Source organism: Morchella sextelata (assembly GCF_020137385.1).
Source record: "Morchella sextelata strain SCLS chromosome Unknown scls_1, whole genome shotgun sequence".
NCBI lineage: Eukaryota > Fungi > Ascomycota > Pezizomycetes > Pezizales > Morchellaceae > Morchella > Morchella sextelata.
In genome coordinates this window covers 79,955-99,378 of record NW_025408616.1, presented here as the reverse complement: position 1 = coordinate 99,378, position 19,424 = coordinate 79,955, and the positions used below count along the sequence as shown (strand labels likewise).

General features: G+C 44.2%; 4 protein-coding genes across 4 annotated transcripts; 2 read left to right on the top strand and 2 right to left on the bottom strand.

The window, feature by feature from the left end:
* Positions 1-757: 757 nt before the first annotated feature.
* On the bottom strand, positions 758-2,406 carry H6S33_000022 (uncharacterized protein; the record flags this gene model as incomplete). Its single annotated transcript, XM_044831573.1, has 3 exons — positions 758-1,098; positions 1,165-2,093; positions 2,258-2,406. 3 exons carry the CDS (start codon positions 2,404-2,406, stop codon positions 758-760), a joined length of 1,419 nt encoding a protein of 472 aa, XP_044699581.1.
* Positions 2,407-11,058: 8,652 nt separating this feature from the next.
* H6S33_000021 (uncharacterized protein) lies at positions 11,059-11,421 on the top strand (the record flags this gene model as incomplete). The annotated part of the gene is made up of 1 exon (XM_044831562.1): positions 11,059-11,421. The coding sequence occupies one exon, from the start codon at positions 11,059-11,061 to the stop codon at positions 11,419-11,421; it is 363 nt and encodes a 120-aa protein (XP_044699580.1).
* Positions 11,422-11,505: 84 nt separating this feature from the next.
* H6S33_000020 (uncharacterized protein) lies at positions 11,506-14,097 on the top strand (the record flags this gene model as incomplete). Its single annotated transcript, XM_044831551.1, has 4 exons — positions 11,506-11,829; positions 11,923-12,069; positions 12,124-12,812; positions 12,864-14,097. 4 exons carry the CDS (start codon positions 11,506-11,508, stop codon positions 14,095-14,097), a joined length of 2,394 nt encoding a protein of 797 aa, XP_044699579.1.
* Positions 14,098-18,467: 4,370 nt separating this feature from the next.
* Positions 18,468-18,926, bottom strand: H6S33_000019 (uncharacterized protein; the record flags this gene model as incomplete). The annotated part of the gene is made up of 1 exon (XM_044831539.1): positions 18,468-18,926. The coding sequence occupies one exon, from the start codon at positions 18,924-18,926 to the stop codon at positions 18,468-18,470; it is 459 nt and encodes a 152-aa protein (XP_044699578.1).
* Between the last annotated feature and the right edge of the window lie 498 nt (positions 18,927-19,424).

Genomic DNA, 19,424 nt, shown 5'->3' with positions numbered 1-19,424 from the left:
TCTTACCCCTTACAAGAATATGTTTCTGGGCTCAAGGTACTGCGTCGGCTGTTCAGGGAATTGGCCACACCTTCCAGGAACATCAAGATCACTGAGATTAACCAGTCGAATAAGGTAACTTGATGGAAACTTCAAACTTTTTCTGGTTGGCACAGCGTGAATATCCCGGAAGCATGCCAGGTATTAGATCGTGCGCCATGCTGATATATCGGGCCTAGCTACCCAAGAGGTTCAGGCAAGTAAGAAGATTCAACATCCTTATGAAAGGGGCGCCTTACTCATACCCATGGACCTGCTACCATAAACTTTCCAGCAGACTGTATTTTACGAGTAGACCAGAAGACCTTCAGCAACCTCATAGGAGTCAAAATAGGGCGCCCCGCAGATTAAAATTTCAGATGAGGGAAGCGTTTAAGACGAGTCAAGGATCACCCTGGTGGGACTTTCTCACGGAATGGGCGCTCTTAGAGACTAGTCAGACCATCCAACAAGAAAACCTTAGCTGTGGATGTGTCAAAAGAATTGAACATACCTCCCGCATTGACCAATGAGTATATAATCCTCCATCGATCTAGGCAGCAGAAAACCTAGCTATCCACTTTAAACCACAAGAGATGTCATAAGGTCGATGGGTATCTGCGATAGGTATAACAAGAATCATACTGGACGAAGTTTTTACAAGGAATTACCAGCCACAACATCCCTACACTCTACCACAACTCCTGGTAGTCATGAAAACCCCAAATTCCCTGATAACTTAACACACCACACGATGTGTTTGTCTTTGAGACATCATATCATTCACTGCTTCTGGTGAAAGACCACTCATAAGTAAAAGTGTTTCCACATACGCATCACTCTCGTCTTTCTCGCTGCAAAGTTGAGGGTCATGAGATAGCTCTGGCCCAGACTTTGATAGCACAGCAGTTGGTAGAACAGAAGCAAAGATATCAGGCTTTGATAACTGATATCCTTGCTCAGGGTCTAGAGGTTGTGGGCTCACGGTTGAGGTTGCAGGCGTTTGGGTATCAGTACTCTGCTGCTTGCACCCCGTTTCTTTATGAATCGAAGCTGTAAGTGGTTTCAAGAATATTGATTCTGCATATACAAAATCTCTTAGTTCGATATGATCTCTACAATATATAAAGAGGGATTGATACTCACCCAAAATCTCATCTGAGCCACTATTTTGGAAAACAACTTTCTTGGATCTTCGAGCCTTTTTTGCAGAAACCTCAAGAGATCGATGGGTCACATTCCTTCGCTCTCTTAAGAACCTTGTGCTACTAGGAGCGGTAATTCCACCCGTATTAGAAAGGGGCCTACGGCTAGGTGCTGGAAGCAACTCAGTTGCATTGGAACCCTGCACTAAATCCGTTACGATGATCGAGGTATTCATTCCACTACTGATAGAGTCCTTACGAAAGGCATCCTGAGTTGGTGATTTATCTTTTGGGACTACAACACGATCAGAGTGTTGTTGAACTCGGCCCATACATTTACGCGACTGCTGGTTGGCGTTTGATGAGACAGGCCTTGCGCTATTACTCAGACTAATCATAGGCGCTGAGAGCTTCCGAGTGAAATGCCTTCGACTGGTCGGTATATACGAAACCTCATCTACTACGTGATTGTTGTTAAGAACTTGCCGATGCTCAAGAGATAAAGGTGAGGCAAGGCTCTTGTAACTCTCTGAAAAAGCTGGAACATTCCAAGGGGCCTTGCAAGGCTTGAGAATAGGTGCAGATAATTGCTCAGACGAGCTATCAAATATAGAAGATGGAGGGCTCTCAGGGAGTGCCTGAGCTATACTCTGTGGCGTTTCAGGTCCTGAAAGGTTATGATCTGGTGTTGACTGTGTTATATATTTTCTTTTGACTGCCTTTTTCCTTGAGCTACCGTGAAGGGCCATGAGAGATTCTTCGACGTCGGAATCTGTGTGGGTCTCTCGAACAGATGGAGAGGAGGACCTCGAAACTGGAGTGTTCAAGGACGCAGACTTGAAACTTGAAGTTGACTTTACAGACTTATGAACTCCAACGCGATTCAATCTCTCGGATTTTGATGTTATAAGCTGGGAAGGAAGCGAAGAGCTATGACAATTTCACTAGTTTATTAGTGTATACTATAAACCATTGAAAGCTTATGGAGCGGTTATTGATGCTAGTGATTCGGGTGTAATCGAAGAGTGTTAAAGAAGGGGGGTAAGTCTGACTAAAACTGATATTGTAGGAGGATAGATGATTAATTGACTAACCGTACAACAATACACTCAAGGATTTCATCATCACTTCCATCCTGTTTAGAAATGTTGACACGGGTACTTTTGCGACCTGGGGCTCGGGCGGGTGGGGTGGATGATCTTGTGGCTGTAGTAGACAAAGAACGATTTCGGAGCACAACCATTGTATGTAGGGCCAGATATATCTAGTGTGTACGTACTTGAGATAAGTGGGTTATATAATTATTTCAAGGTGTTTGAGAGCCCACAGGCTTGTAGGTACGTAATCGTTTTAGGATGTTGTCCTGATAGAGTTCTTCCCGAGTCAGGTAGGCTGCTAGAAATGAATTCCGGGACTAAGGGGTGCCTTGCAAAATCTCTAGGCTAAAGATCCTAACTCTTTATATAAATTGGTGGGGATCAAGTACTGACAATGGGAAGAAGAGAGGATGAGAAGGGATGATGAGAAGGAAAAAGGAGGTCCTTAAGTGTTCGGCTGGGTACGTAAGCATTTTTTTTTTAGTGGAATTAGAGTAATCAGGGAGGGAAACAGCTAGAAAAGTACCGAAGGTATGGGTGGGTAGTCGCATCTCTGGCCGCTTCAGGTATGAGGCTAGCCATTTTAGGGAATACCGGCAAATATCCCTCCCACTACCACGCTTGGCGCTCGACGTCGTCAGATGGAATGAAGATGGCAAATTACATGTAGCCACAAATATGTAATAGGCGATACTATTCTAATTTGATGTAAAAGCTTTCCGAGCTAGCCAGATGTTCTCAGTGCTTCTTTTATATAGTATCTCTATAGTACATCGTTCATTTGATTTCTGGTCACTACATGTACATGTAATTAAGAGGCGTCGCGATCGATCGTGTATGGATATGGGAAATAGATGCTTATGGCAAGAATGATTTATATGGAGTGGCGTCTTTCTGCCGTATAAACACCAGTGTCCTCTGTGCTTGCCTTCTTTCTGTTTTTCTCCCTTTCACGAGCGCAAGCACATACCTACATGTACGTCTCGAGTACGTACACGTATTCATAAAATGTAGATCTGTCAGGGGCGAATAAGGAGGTACGTATCCCTTAAGCTGTCACTAAAATGCCGACCCTTTTAGAGGAGGCCAAAAAGTGTGGCTTTGCTAACGAATTCCTTGATTTTATTATCAATCATTAGATCTGAATCAATCTCTCACCACTCGCTCACCGAGATTTACTGTGGCTTTTGGGCCCCATAAAGGGTTCAGCAATTGACAGCTTAAGGGATAGGTAACCGCAGAGTCTGTTTGCTTGTTACTTAGGTTGGTTTGAATAGTTGTTCCAAACTTGAAGGATCACACGGCTAGCTCACAGATTTCGTCAGTGGACCAATAAGGCGGTAAATAGTTCAACATTAGGGCAGGGGTGTGAGCTGGTAGTGGATTGACCAAGAAATTCTTGAGTAGACAAAAAACATTCGTGAGCCGACGAGGGAAGTTTGTGCTAGTTAAGGAGTTCATGATTTGACCAGCAGGTCGAGATGTGGATAGATTGACGGACTTTACGGATATGACTGTAGGTTCTGCACTCAGACAAATGGTATCATTCCGTCATTTCTACGCGCGATAGATCACACGGCTCAAGACCGTACAACCCAATTATCCTTTGAGGATGCCATGATCATATGAATAAAAAGCCTGTATGACAAGGATGGACGTATTTAATCAATCAATCAAACCTGCATCATGATCTATCACTCACCCTAGACTATATCTGCCTTGTAGTTTTTTATATATGGAATACTGTAAGTATTTTCTTAATTATTAGACATGATAGTAAAATACTAGAACTATATATACTAAAAATAGGTGGCAATAGTATTGCGGGTTGCTAAAATTGACCGGACACTGCGGTACCGCGTTACAACTAAATTTAATATGGGAATGCAACTTCAACATCGCCTTGCAATACAATCATAGCTGGAAAAGTCAAAAGATTTTATGTCTATGATTCTCTATGCTTGCATTATTTCAGGTTTTAATATGGCTCAATCGCAGGTATTTAAAAGGTTAGTTGTTCTGGTTTGGGTGGTTGTAGCAGAGCGTCTGGTTAATTTTGACAACTCGCAATACTGTGGCTGTCTCTCGTTCATACTAGGAAGGAAAGTCAATAGGTCGATGAATCAGAATCAACCAATCGATAGCATAGGGTGTATTGTCTATGTGTAGAAGTAGAGTGACCGATAACTTGCTACATGATACTTTAGAATGTGACACCTTGTCCTCTCGCTTATGTTCTTGCCCACTAGCTTACGTGACCACTCAATCTGACCCATACTCGCTGACATAACCCACAGGAAATCCCCCCCTCTCTCTCTTTTCTCTTTCCACTTTTGAGTAACATGATAATCCTTTAGCATCCTCCATTATAGCCTCTCATCCCTCATCACTTCCCACTTCTCATAATAACGAATAACTCAACCAATAGCCATTATCAAACAATTTACTTGTCTTCACCCTACTATATCATCATCTGAACCCTTTCATCTCCGCCTGTTGCAAACAAATAAATATCATAGCCTCCCCTTGAGACCAACCCGAAATACTGACAATTCCCAAAAGGGATTCGAGATAATGACAATCCACCAAAAGTAATGCAAAATAATGACAATCCAACGACACGTGTAAAGGAAACAATATAAACCTCCTCAAAGCAACGTATCACTTCAATAACTCATCTAAACTATAGCGCCGCTTAAAACCTCAAGATCATATTGGCCATACTCCCCCGTATTGATCTTTTTGTAATCTTTCTTTTTTTTCCTTTATTTGTTTCTTTCTTTTATAATCCTTCAATCATCCAGCTCTTTCAGATCATCATCATACGAGGTCCATTTTTCTTCCCTTGGTATAAAGATTTTCAGGTTATCTAAATGACATCTTTCTTGCAGGCCTTCCACCTGAACTCGAACCCGTTGTTGTGTTTTGAGATCGGATAGTCGTTCTAATATGCTGTCCTATGCTAGTTTCATAGATCGACTAGTGAATACACTGGGTTATGAGGAGTTGGATTAGTCAGAAGGATTCTATTTGGTTCTGTCGGGTTCTGTGGGTCGTAAGTGTGGGAGTCACTTTGGATTTGTCATCGCTAGGATTTCCTTGGATATATTAAGGAGGTTTGGTTCTCGTTTCTTGTTCTTTTCCTTTTCTTTCTTTTACTATGCAACGTCTTCTGTATCTACGCTGTCTATTACTATACAATATTATCTTCCTATTCTTTACTCAAGAAGATCACCGCCTCGCTACCCCTTGTCCCGTTGACTCTCATCGATGCCAGAATCCCTTAGGACCCCTATTGCGAGTTCCCACACCGACCGCTACTACACCCTTCGTACCGTGCGGAATACTCGCTACTCGCCCCCTTGAGAGCTAGGTCTCAGAGGTCATACAGTCCCTCCCACCTTGGTTCTAACTTCTTTCCGTGCACTTTATCGATTTTGTATTTTCTGAGTAGTACCAAATCAGCTCCTTTTGGAGAGTTGATCAGTCATTTATGTTTGGTTGGAGGTACTTTTTCTATCATGCGAAACCTGACTATCTCTCGTATTTCTTCCATGTTCGAAATTCTATAATGACATGCTCATGCCTCAACTTCATCCCCTATCTCCAGGTTGCCTTCAAGTCCAACAACCTACCTGCAACTATTTCTCTACCCCTCCTTCTGTACTGATCAATGAACTGACGATCCTATCTCTAGCTGACGCATCCATATGACTCCGTTGGGTATTGAAATCAAACAACAGTAGGCTTGAAGTCTATTCATTACTTCTAATGACTCGATTGTTGTTGGTGTGTACAATATGCAGTAAGAGGGTATGATATTGAGATATTGCAGCTGGAGTTTTCTGTAGGAGTGCTCGGAATCCCATGACCACCATTTGTAAATATCTTTCTGACAATCCCACAGCTGATAGATATTATTTAGGGGCCAGGAATTGTTTAACACCCTTAGACGCGAGAAACCTTTGGACTTCCTTGTTGATAAAGTGCGATCTCTTATCATTGTATTCGCTCGTTGCTACCTTAGAAGCTCAGAATCTTTTGTGAGGAACTTTATGATGACTTCACTCGTAACAGCAGGTGCTTCTGTTGCAAATAGATACCTTGTAAAATAGTCGACAACAACTAAGATATATTTGGCTTTGGTGATCGACAAAGAATTCACGGAGCTACTGAAATCAATTCCCATAATGTCTAACGGTTGTAGTTACATTACTGTGGTTAACGATTGTGACAGTTTTAGTGGGCCCTACTTCTGATATTCTGTACATGATCGGTAGTAATATACGACATTCCTCACCCTCTTCGGCTAATAGTACTTGACGATCAGCTTTTTTGTTGTGATTCCTTCTGTGAAATATCTGTGTAGATCATGTGCCTACGTTAACACCGCACGTACTTCTCTTCTTCTCACATACATTGAATACTCACCTTTTCGTTCTTTATATAGAAGCCCTTTTTCATCTGCATCAATCAAAACAAAGCTTACTGACTGTTGTTTCAGCATTCTTTGCCACTTTTCTACCTCCGTCTCTTCCAACAATCTCTTGTGCCTTTCTTCTATCTTTCCTTTAGGAACCTCCCCTATCAATTTGTGCTCCACCAACTCCCCCTACTATTCGTCTGCTAACCAATTCTCCCAACCCTCTCTCTCTACACTCATCATCTCCGTCACTCTCGTCCTTGTAGTCATGCCTCACAATTCATCACCTAGAATGTTCTGGCTCCCCAGAATATAATGATATTCTATATCATATTCAGCCAATTGCAACTGCTATCGAACGAGGTTTCCTCTTACTTCATCACCCTTGAGTATCAATAATACAGCTTGATGATCTGTGTATATCTTGATTGGGTATCGGGACCCTAGTACTAGCCATCTTACTTCTTCCAGGATCCTCACTACCGCTAGAGCCTCTCTCTCAGTTGTGTGATATCGTGATTCAGCAGATGCAAAAGATTTCGAAATAAACCTTATGATACGTTTCTTGTCTCAATATTTGGATCGTACGATTGTTCCGGGTTGCATGTCGATCATTTGAAACACCAAATCTCCTAATGTTTTGTTGGAGGTATCCGCTACAATATGGTATTGTAGACTCGCATCCCCTCCCCAAATTGCATTCTCTTCCACATTTTGCTTCATATATCTAAACGAATGCTCCTACTCTGCTCCTCAGTTTACAGTTGACTCTTATCTTGACCCATTTCAGACTATCGTTATAGATTCTTTGCTGATCTTCACGTGTTCCACTCTTTCTGGGATATAGCTCCCCAAATATACCATTATATGGAGAAATTCTTCGATATTCTTAACTATTTCAGGTATCTGGATCTCTCAAAATGCTTCCCGCTTGTCTATACACGGTCTTAATCCCCATTTTTTAGCCTCTTTGCTTCTACCTGCATACACTAACAATGCTAATGGCTTTGTCCAGAAATACGACTTCCATTCCTTTAGTTGCAGTCCTGCCCATGCGATTCTCGGAAAGTATTTTTCATACAAGTATGTCGCTTGTACCTCGAACGTTGTGCTTGCGCCATAGTTGTCATCTTGAAAGAACTCATAAGTTTTATCTTCTGTCACCCCTGTTATCGCTTCTTCAGCTCTCGGTTTTGGTATTGGTCCGGCCATAATATTCTTCATTCGTGCATATGTGTGAGCTGCTCCTGACAATCCCATCGCTATTCTCAAGTACCAATATTGACCGAATGGGGTATTAAATGCTGTTTTGGATTCACACTTCTCTTTCAGCACGATTCCATGATATCAAGCTTTTGCATTAGCATTCCAATACATTTTGAACTTCGATTGCAATAAATTGTTGATTATCAGTCTCAAGGGGTCGAGTAGCAAGTATTCCGCACTGTATGAAGAAAGTAATAGAAGTGGGTAATGGAGTCTGTGATAGGGGTCTTGAGGGACTCTAGCATTGGTAAGGTCAGCGGAATAAGGGAAGCAGCAGCACGGTGGTCTTTCTGAGTAAAGTAGAGGAAATGTTATTATATAGCAATAGGCAGTGTAGGTACAGAAGATGTTGAGTATCAAAAGAAAAAAGAGAAAGAGAACAAAACCGAGGATGAAACCTCCTAATATACGCAAGGAAATCTCAGCGATGATAAATCCAAAGTGACTCATACATTTGCGAATGACAGAACCCGATAGAACTCAATAGAATCTTTCTGAGTAATCCAACTCCTCATAACCCAGTATTTTAACTAATCGATCCATAAAAATCAGTTCGATCCGTTTCATGGGATAGTTTGACTTGATTATTACCTTATTTAACAGACAAAGTATATGTACCAGTCATAGTTCTGCTTCTCCCAAACTCTTACTTTTTCTGAAATACTCGAGCTTGCTCGACTATGGTGAATCAGCAAATGTGATAATGCCATTCCCGGCCATTTTCGGCAAGTTTAGACGCATTATTCCATTTCTTCCTGTGTAAATAGATTTCATGGATCGATTAGTGGAGGTACGGGGTTATGAAGAGACGGATTAGTCAGAAAGGTTCTATTGAGTTCTACCGGGTTCTGTTGATCGTTAATGTATTAGTCATGTTGGATTTGTCATCGCTGGGATTTCCTTGAGTATATTAAGGGGGGTTTTGTTTGTATTTCGCGTTCTTCTTCTTCTCTTCTTTCTTTACGCAACGTCTTCTGTATCTACGCTGTCTATTGCTATATAACATTATCATTCTCTTCTTTCCTTAAGAAGACCACCGCCTCGCTTTCTCCTCGTCCCTTCGAACCTTACCGACGCTAGAGCCCCGTAATACCCCTATTGCGGAGCTCCCATACCGTCCCCTATTACACTCTTCGTACCCTGCGGAATACTCGCTACTCGTCCCCTTGAGATTACGTTGCGTCGTCATCCGCACCGTACGATATGTCCACCCCCGATCCACCTGTATGGGCGGCACCCAACGATGTAGAAGGATTCAGGCAGATGTATGAGGCCGACTCTACTGAATTATTCAACAACATCGCCACCCTCGTCCAACGCGTCCGCCTCCAAAGGGACACCCTTCATACACTACTCACCGCCGCCAACGAAACCATTGACAACCTCGAGGAGCAGATAAACCGGCTCAACCTCGACCTCAATATCGCCCGTGCTGCCCCCGCCCCTACCGTCACTGTCCCCGTTGCCGCTGCTCCTCCACCTGCTCCTGTCCCCGCCTTCAGGTCCGAAAAGTTTCCAGACCCTGAAAAATTCGATTGCACCCGCACCAAGCTCCCCGGATTCACTACCCAACTTCGAATGAAACTTGAAGTTAACCACGATCGGTTCCGGAACGAGGCAGCAAAGGTTATCTATGCCGTCAGCTGCCTGGAAGGAAGGGCCGTTGACCAGGTCGTCCCGCTCGTTAACGCTAACTCTGCCGTCCCCTTCTCCTCCGTCACTGCCTTCATCGCCCATCTGGAAGCCTCGTTTGGAGACCCAGACCCCCGGGGTACCGCCCGTCGCCAACTCGTTGCCCTGAAGCAAGGCAAAGGGGACTTCGCTACCTATTATTCGCAGTTCCTCCGCATCGTGGCATACCTGGACTACAACGAGGGAGCCAAGATCGATGCCCTGGCCGAAGGACTGTCGGGAGACCTGAAGGACGCTATGACATACCGGACAGACAGGCCTAACACCGTCGAAGCCTATGCCACCATGTTGATGACAATCGATAACCAGGTTCGGGGCCGCAAAGCTGAACAACGGGCCATTCGGAATACAATGGGACAATTCACCGCCCCCGCTGCTGTCGCACACCCATCTCATACCACCAGAGGCCTCGCCGCAATGGACCTCTCCGCTCTCCAAAGCCGCCCCACTCAACGTCCTGCCATCGAACAACGATACACTTTTGTCAATGGACAACGCAAAACCTCTGCCGCTGAAAAAAATGGCGAAGGGACAACAATCTCTGTATGTACTGCGCCAACCCTGGTCATGTCTTTGCCAACTGCCCCTCTGCCAATCGCCCGCACGGTAACCAACCGGTTATGAGAGGCGCCCTCCTCGCACCCAGCCATACGGCCGTCGACCCCGCTGCTCCACTGATCGCTAGTCCCACCTCCTCTGAGTCGGGTTTTCAGTAGTCCCGGGCTTGATTAATGGCCCCTGTCTGGGACCTTCCAATGTTTCTCCTTTGTCTGCGTTTTCTATCTCTGGCTTCTCGGTATCGTCTGTGGAGGATAAATTGGATGGGGATCATTTTGTTGCTTCTTGTAAAATTATAAACAATAAAACATCCATTCAAACTCACGCATTGATCGATACCGGTTGCTCCGGATTTGCATTCATTGATGAGGCATTCGCGCGCCATAACAACTTCACATTTCTCCCCCTCAAATCACCCCGCACTCTTGAAGTCATCGACGGTCGGCCCATATCTTCCGGACAAATTACCCACCTCTGCTATCTGCCGCTATCAATTGACTCCCACCATGAAACTACCCCCTTCTTCGTTACCAAACTCGGCTCGTACCCACTCGTCCTCGGAATCCCCTGGTTTCAATTGCACGACGCAACATTACGGTTTAAGGACAATAGCATACTGTTCGACTCCGAATATTGCAAACGCAAGTCCAACTCTTCCCCGATACCCGTTCCCATTAGAGGGGTTGCACCACCGCCCCGTTTCCACCTCGTCAGTTCAGCTGCTCTTTGTCGCTTTGCTCGAAGAGACAAACTCCAAATCTTTAGTACAACTATTGAGGAAATAGATCAAGCAACGGGCGAGGCCCCTAAATAAGACTGGAGGAACCGGGTCCCAACCCGGTATAAGAGATTTTATAAAATGATGGACGAAGAATTCGCTAACGAGATGCCGCCTCGCCGCCCTTATGATCATAAGATACCGCTCAACGAAGGGAAAGAGCCCCCTTTTGGGTCACTTTATGGTATGTCCCGCGAGGAACTCATTGTGCTGAAACAATACATACAGGACAACCTTCAAAAGGGGTTCATTCAGGCCAGCTCTTCACCTGCCGGTGCCCCTGTCCTATTTGTTAAAAAGGCCGATGGAACACTCCGCCTCTGTGTCGACTATCGTGGCCTCAACGAACTTACTATCAAGAACCGCTACCCGCTGCCACTCATCCGGGAAACTCTCGACCGCCTTTCCAAAGCCAAGTGGTACACCAAACTTGACCTTCGCTAAGGGTACAACCAGATCCGAATGGCTGAGGGTGAAGAATGGAAAACAGCCTTCCGAACGCGTTACGGACATTTCGAATACACCGTAATGCCCTTCGGCCTTACCAATGCACCAGCCACCTTTCAACATTTCATTAATGATTGCGTCCGTGATTACCTTGATATGTTCTGTACAGCCTACCTTGACGATATCCTTATTTACAGCGACACCTTCGAAGAACATCAAGTACACGTCGAAAAGGTCCTGGAAGCCCTACAAAGAAATGGAGTACTGCTGAAACCGGAGAAATGCGAATTTCATACACAAAGTACCACCTATCTCGGCCTTATTATCGAACCCAATGGTATTAAAATGGACCCAAGGAAAGTGGAGACGGTGAAGAATTGGACCGTCCCCAAAACAGTTAAGGATGTACAAGCATTCCTAGGTTTTGCTAACTTTTACCGCCGATTCATACGCTGATTCTCGGAACTGGCTTCTTCCCTTACCAGACTGACACATAAGGACATATCATTTGGATGGACATCCGAAGCCCAAACCGCCTTCAACGCCCTGAAAGAAGCCTTTACCACGGCGCCCATTCTTACTCATTTCGACCCGGAGAAGGAAAGTACTGTGGAAACCGACGCATCTGACTATATCTCCGCCAGTGTACTCTCCCAATACGATGACAATGGTATCCTCCGACCTGTTGCATACTTCTAGAAAAAGCACTCCCCCGCCGAATGCAACTACGAGATTTACGACAAGGAATTACTGGCAATCATTCGGTCTTTTGAGGAGTGGCGACCGGAACTTGAAGGGGCTGCATACCCAATCGCCGTGATATCCGATCATAAGAATCTCGAATACTTTATGAGTACCAAACAACTCAACCGGAGACAAGCACGGTGGGCAAAATACCTGTCACAGTTTAATTTTGTTATCAAATACCGACGAGGGAAACAAGGAGGGAAACCGGACGCGTTGACAAGAAGATCAGGAGATCTCCCTGGAGAGGGGGATGAAAGACAATTGCATCAGAGTCAAGTTGTGTTGAAGAAGGAGAATCTCGATGCAAAGCTAAGTTTGTTGGCGGGCTCTTTCTCAAATGAGCCCGCTGAAAAGAACGCCTCACTGCAGGAATTATTCGATGAAGGATATAGCGCTGACCCGTTTCCCCAAAAGATACTGGATATGCGGAATAAAGGCGAACGACAATCAAAGGACATATCACTCGCCGAATGCACCGAGGTTGAAGGCCGATTGCTTTACCGAGACAGCATATATGTCCCTAATTACGATCCTCTTAAGCTCCGAATCCTTCAACTTTACCATGACGCCGCCTCTGCTGGACACCCGGGACACGAAAAAACATTCGAACTCGTCAGTCGGGACTACTACTGGCCCCTTATGTGAAATTATATTGCCCGCTATGTTCGGAACTGCCATACCTATCAACGAAGCAAACCCAATACCCATGGAAAACTCGGCATACTTCGACCTTTACCGATTCCCGAACAACCATGGCAGGAGGTATCGATGGACTTCGTTACGGGCCTACAGGAGAGTGAAGGGTACGATGCAATTATGATAGTGGTTGACTGGCTAACAAAGATGCGACATCTCCTGCCCTGCAATACTACTGTCAACTCCGAAGACGTCGCCCGACTATACCTGCGAAACATATGGAAGCTCCACGGGCTACCCACACACGTCACCTCCGACCGCGGTACGCAATTTACAGCTAAGTTTTGGAAGACTCTTTTTAAACACCTCAACATCGAAGCAAGGATGTCCACCGCCTTCCACCCGGAGACCGACGGCCAAACCGAAAGGCTGAATGCTGTAATGGAGCAATATCTACGTGGGTATGTCTCTTATCAACAGGACGATTGGGTAAAATGGCTTCCTATGGCAGAATTCTCCGCCAACAATCAGGTCTCCACATCCACTAAAGCCACAGCATTCTTCACGAACTATGGCTTCCACCCCCGGTTTACAGTAACGATTAAACCGCTTGACATGACCCCAACAAGCATCAATGCTAAGGATTTCGCCTCGAAGATGAGAGAACTCCATGAGCACCTACGTTCCAATATCCGCACAGCGCAGGATCAACAAGAGCAGGCCGTCAATACTAAACGAACGCCGGCTCCACGGTACGATGTCGGTGATATGGTGTTTGTTTCAGCAAAAAACATCCGAACCACGCGTAACTCCCGGAAGCTGGACTGGAAGAAACTGGGACCGTTCCCCGTTAAGGAAATTATATCGCCATATGCGTATCGAGTCGACCTGCCTAAAAGTATGAAGATGCACCCCGTCTTCCATGTATCATTGCTGGACCCCGCTGCGAATGATCCTGTCCCGGAGCAAATTCAACCACCACCCCCGCCCATTATCGTCGAACAAGAGGAGGAGTATGCAGTTGAGGAAATCTTGGACTCGCGAGAATTACGGAACACTGGCCTGCAATACTTTGTTAAGTGGACAGGCTATACCGACCCTATCTGGGAACCCGCCGCATACCACGATAATACCGCCGCCGTTGATATCTTCCACATACGCTACCCCGACAAACCTGGACCATTGGAAGGAAAGATTAAAGTTAAGGCTCGCAGGAGCTCGCGCTTGAAGGGAGGGGCTACCTTCATGGATCGATTAGTGGAGGTACGGGGTTATGAAGAGTCGGATTAGTCAGAAAGGTTCTATTGAGTTCTACCGGGTTCTGTTGATCGTTAATGTATGAGTCATGTTGGATTTGTCATCGCTGGGATTTCCTTGAGTATATTAAGGGGGTTTTTGTTTGTATTTCGCGTTCTTCTTCTTCTCTTCTTTCTTTACGCAACGTCTTCTGTATCTACGCTGTCTATTGCTATATAACATTATCGTTCTTTTCTTTCCTTAAGAAGACCACCGCCTCGCTTTCTCCTCGTCCCTTCGAACCTTACCGACGCTAGAGCCCCGTAATACCCCTATTGCGGAGCTCCCATGCCGTCCCCTATTACACTCTTCGTACCCTGCGGAATACTTGCTACTCGTCCCCTTGAGAATAGATAGTTCGAAGCTTTGTGAAGTATCGCTCCCAGTTTCATCAGAATATGATCCTTAATCAGCAGAAACATTGACGCATTCGTGCTGTTATTTCCGGAGATATCTCTCCAAATGTACAGTAATCTTATGGCTACGACTTTCTGATCTTACGTTGCAGCTAAGACACCTACCGTAATTTCACACTGCTCAAATCATTCGTCAATTTTTCCTTCTGATGTTCCATTGTCGATGGTTCTTTTGAAGTCCTTTAGTCTCCCAAAGATAAGATATTCAATCGCATTGATCCCAAATATCCCATCTTCACTGTTAAACATCTGATAATACTCCCCATCTCTATTTATTGACTTCTCCACTTCTACCTCCCTCATCTTCCTTACACCTCTCTCAAATTCCTTCGAGTATTCTGTTCTTATATCCTAGTTCACTCATGGTCATATGACTATTCTGTCTGCTTTTCTTAAGATGCACTATTGGTACTTCTCTCACAGACACCCTCTCTCTCTTTTCATCTCTCCCTTGGTTTTAAAAATATGGATGTAGTACTCTATAATGTTCCCGCAATGAGTATCTTTTTGGTTCTCTCTTTCCTTTAGGGGATGTTCAATTTCAGGTGTAGACATATCACTTGATAGACTAATACCCATTCTCAATTTACTTACCTTTCTTTGCTTCGCTTTCTCCTCGCTGTCGCCTTTGCTCCCACCTTTCTCCTTTATATCCTCACCCCCCGAGTTATATACTTGCACATTGTTAAATGTCTAAGTATTTAACACCGATTGCCATTTCCCGAACTCTCTTCTTTCTCTTCGGATTCCGTTTCTTCTTCCTCTCTATATTCTTCTTCTCCTGCTTCTCATATGACCATTCACAGAATATCGTTGATTCACTCTTCCTCTTCATTCTGTCGGTTATCAATGGTTTCACTGTAAAGATAATCTTGAACGTGGCATGTTTCGGCACTTTTCAAGACTACTGGGATCTCAGGTCTGCCAATCTCTTCTACTCTTTGAAGTTTGACTCTTCGTTCTTCAGTATCGCAGATAGTGTATGTCTAATTCTAATAATTCGTTTTGGCCTTACATTGCTCAAACTATGTTCTCCTCAGCAAAATCAAGTAAGAAGGGCTCCTATTACCCGGGATTATGAAACATCTGATCGCTGGTACTACATCAGCCACTTAGAATTGAATATCGACGTATTTGTAGATGGATCTCAAGGGGACGAGTAGCGAGTATTCCGCATGGTACGAAGGAGGTAATGGAGGTCGTTATGAGAGCCTACAATAAGAGTCCTAAGGACTCTAGCATTTGTAAGGGTCAACTGTGCAAGGGAAGCGGCGACACTGTGGTCCTCTTGAGTAAAGAAAAGGAAATAATATTATATAGTAATCAACAGCGTAGGTACAGAATACGTTGCGTAACAAAAGAAAGAAGAGAAAGAAAACAGAAACGAGAGCAAAACCTCCTAATATACCCAAGGAAATCTTAGCGATGACAAATCCAAAGTGACTCCCACACTTACGACCCACAGAACCCGACAGAACCCAATAGAACCTTTCTGACTAATCCAACTTCTCGTAACCCAGTGTATTAACTAATCGATACATGAAAATCAAGGTGATTCCCGCATCTGCCATCTTTATAACCAGACTATTCGTGGCCACATATTGTAGTCCCATCTTCTTGCTGATATTCTCGAGTCTCAAATTCACAACTGACTCACCGTGTAACGGGGGTCCTTTCTAAGAGAAATAGATTTGTATAGAATAGAGACGGCCGTGCAAGATAGACAATCAGGTTGCAGATTATTCAAAGATACTATCGCTAGAACTCAATAATCTTTAAGGGCTCTGCTACCGATAAGAACTTGGTTTTTTCTTCTGATGAAGACTGGAGAGAACAGGACTGAAGGGCGAGAATGAACCTGAGTACTTATACTCCGAAGGCTTCTATTCTCTGCTCCTAACTCCTTACTAAGTTCCGGTGGGCCTTCCCTCAGTACCGGAAACAATACCACCACTACGCCGCTTTCCTCTAAGCGTCAGCAGGTGTTTCCGATACCCAAGGCAACCACCCTTAGTCAAAGCCTTTGTAACACCTGCAGCCTTGGTTGCCACACAACCGAGGACCTGCATGAATGAGCTGCCGCTCAGGTGTAAGCTTAATCATTGCTGTAGAGCTTTCGCTTATTGTAGACTTCCCTAGCATAGTCCCTGCCCTTCGGCGGACTTACAATGCTCAGAGGATCTAGAGGATCACCGGGCAATCAGAGCTTCACTCTGGCCGGTCTTCTAGTCACTGGCGAGGCATAGACTCGTCAGTCATTGCTCCCATGAATAGATCCTCTTCCTAGCGCCCGGAATGTAGTTACTCTGACAGCTGGTAGCTAACCACACTGCCGGTACTTGCATATCACCGTGCAACTGGCTTCTAACAATAACTCTCAGCATGTAACCGGGCCCTGTGTGTACTCATACAACAGACAGTTGAAATGGCTCCGTTACACACCGTCAATCAGAATTTTATTGATTATGTAAAGGATTTATTTTTTGGTAACTTTCCTGGGTGTATAAAAATTGTCAATAAAGCCCACCTGTGGTAGTACCTTCCGTCCCTTTATCACTGCTAACATATCCTCGATCATTATCGACAGCTGACGATTGGCAGTTGAGCTTGAATTCTGCGACGCTTGTTGGAGTAGTATCGATTTCTTAGCTCCCTTGATATTTATGTTGGCCATTGTTCTGGGTTTAGTCTGCCTTTCCAGAATTAAACCTCTCCCTAAATCTCAATGAATACTGGGTACCTAGTTGCACAACCATCCCAATCGGACTTATGTTACCAGCGTGTCGCGAAGCCTTACCATGATATTATTAAATGGAATATCTTGTATTAATCTGATAGACTGCCTTGATACGGATTCTTTAGGTTTCACAGAGGGTCTCTTTGCTTTCCCTTATTTGCACTACCAGGGGATCTAGACCTTTCTCCCATTTCCATCTTGTTATCGGAATCTTGGAGTATTCGGAAGTTTTGACTTGCCTCTGCCAAATTGATCGCCTTCTGTCCAATCCTGAGAGGCTCACCCGAATCAGTATCACTGCTCGCTCTTGTTTTTTTCTCTGCTGCCGCGACATCCTACCATTCTACAGTGTTGGATTCCGATGCCAACATTTTCTCTCCTTTATCATACTCTGTCAACTTTATCTCTACCATCAAGATTTCTCTTCTCTTCACCTCATTTCTCACATCTCGACCTGGTACCTGCTTAACACCCGGTATTGCGCTCGGGCCTGAATTCACGTTCTGCACCCATTGGTGGTTATCTCAGGTTGATTCATATCATGTTGGTTTTACGACCAATATCCAGAACCTCCTCCTTGCCGCTGTTGGCGATACGGTGGATATCCTGCCTCAGCCCTTTCTGCATCTACCTGTTGCCTAACTCTAAATGAATCTTCTCTGGATAGTTGATTTGGATTTATGCATTCAATACGGTAATTCACTTTTTCCCCACACCGGAAGCATGTCAGAATCACTCGGGTGAGGCTACTACCCCTACCTATGCATTCCCCCCTTCTATATGCATATAGATTTCCATCATACCCTTGATGATTATACCCTACATCATTACTTGCCCTCATCATCTGGCCATGATTGACTGTGGGGTACTGTTGATTGAGACATGCCTATATCTGTTGGTTGAATGCTTACTGGAGAGGTATTGCTTGTTGGTTGAATACTCGTTGCGGTGGAGCTTCAATCATTCCTTGATTTTGGTTGTATTGATTTGCTGTTGATATCTGTCCTCAATAATAATCCCCCTGAGCTCTCATTGGCTTCCTCATTGCCACTTTCACTTCAAGAAAGTTAGGATTGAACACATATTGTAGCGTAAAAGGTTAGTTCATTTCCGTCTGTTCCGTTTGTTTCTTTTCTTTTTCTTCTTTGATTTTGCTTTGTCTGATAATTTCCTCGACAATGTTTGCCAATGCGTCCTTATCATAAACCTCTCTACCTTCCTTTCTCTCTCTCTGCCTCTCTCTTCTTCTTGTCATTCTTCCTTCCAAATCTATCATAATCTAACTCTTCTTTATCTTCATCATAGGCTTTCTTCTCACTCTCCAAATCCGAGTCATCTCTGTCAATATTGGCTTCACTACCTCTTGCAATTAGTGTTGCTACCTCCAAGTCTTCAACATATGTGAACTCATTGATAAGGCTCCCTATTGATATCAAATGCAATCTCAATGACACGTCTGTAATGCTTATTACAAAACTGCTAGCTAACATAGAATCCCAGACTGATGGAATATCTGTCTTGATCTGAGTTGCACTGTTGTTATATTTCCTCATCGTCATCCTTCCCTGCTTGAGAGTCGCCAACACTCTTTGGGCATCGATCGTATGTTGTTTATTTCTCGAAGGGCTGTTATAATGGGCTCCCCACACCTCTGTTAGAGCATTCCACATTACTCCAATACCTGCAGATTGCCTGGACATTTACACCGCAGTTTTTCCTTTCATATGGATTTTAAGATTCATCAAAATTACCTCTTCTTTAGCCTTCTTACTTTCATACGCCGACACTTTAGAGCCAAAGTTAGACTTGACGGACGTTATGAAGTTGTCAAGACTCTCGAGTTGTCTTCCATAGAAGTACATTGCTAGTACTGCCTTCATCCTCGGTTTATTTTGATTACTTTCAATCTCGGTATTATCTTCCTTACTATCAGCAAAAGTAGATCTTGTGATTGCGTCTAAAAATAGAAGGCTTAAGTTCTCTACGTGTTCTTCTTGTAGTTAGATTCATGATGTTTCTTCTGAATTTTCACTCGATTTAGAGTGGCTTTCATCAGATTCGTCTACTGATGTATCTTCGTTTTGGCTGTCATTTTCGATTTATTCTTTTCATTGGGCTTTTTCTTCATCTGATGATAATGGTGTCTGTTCTTTGCTTCTGAATTTCTA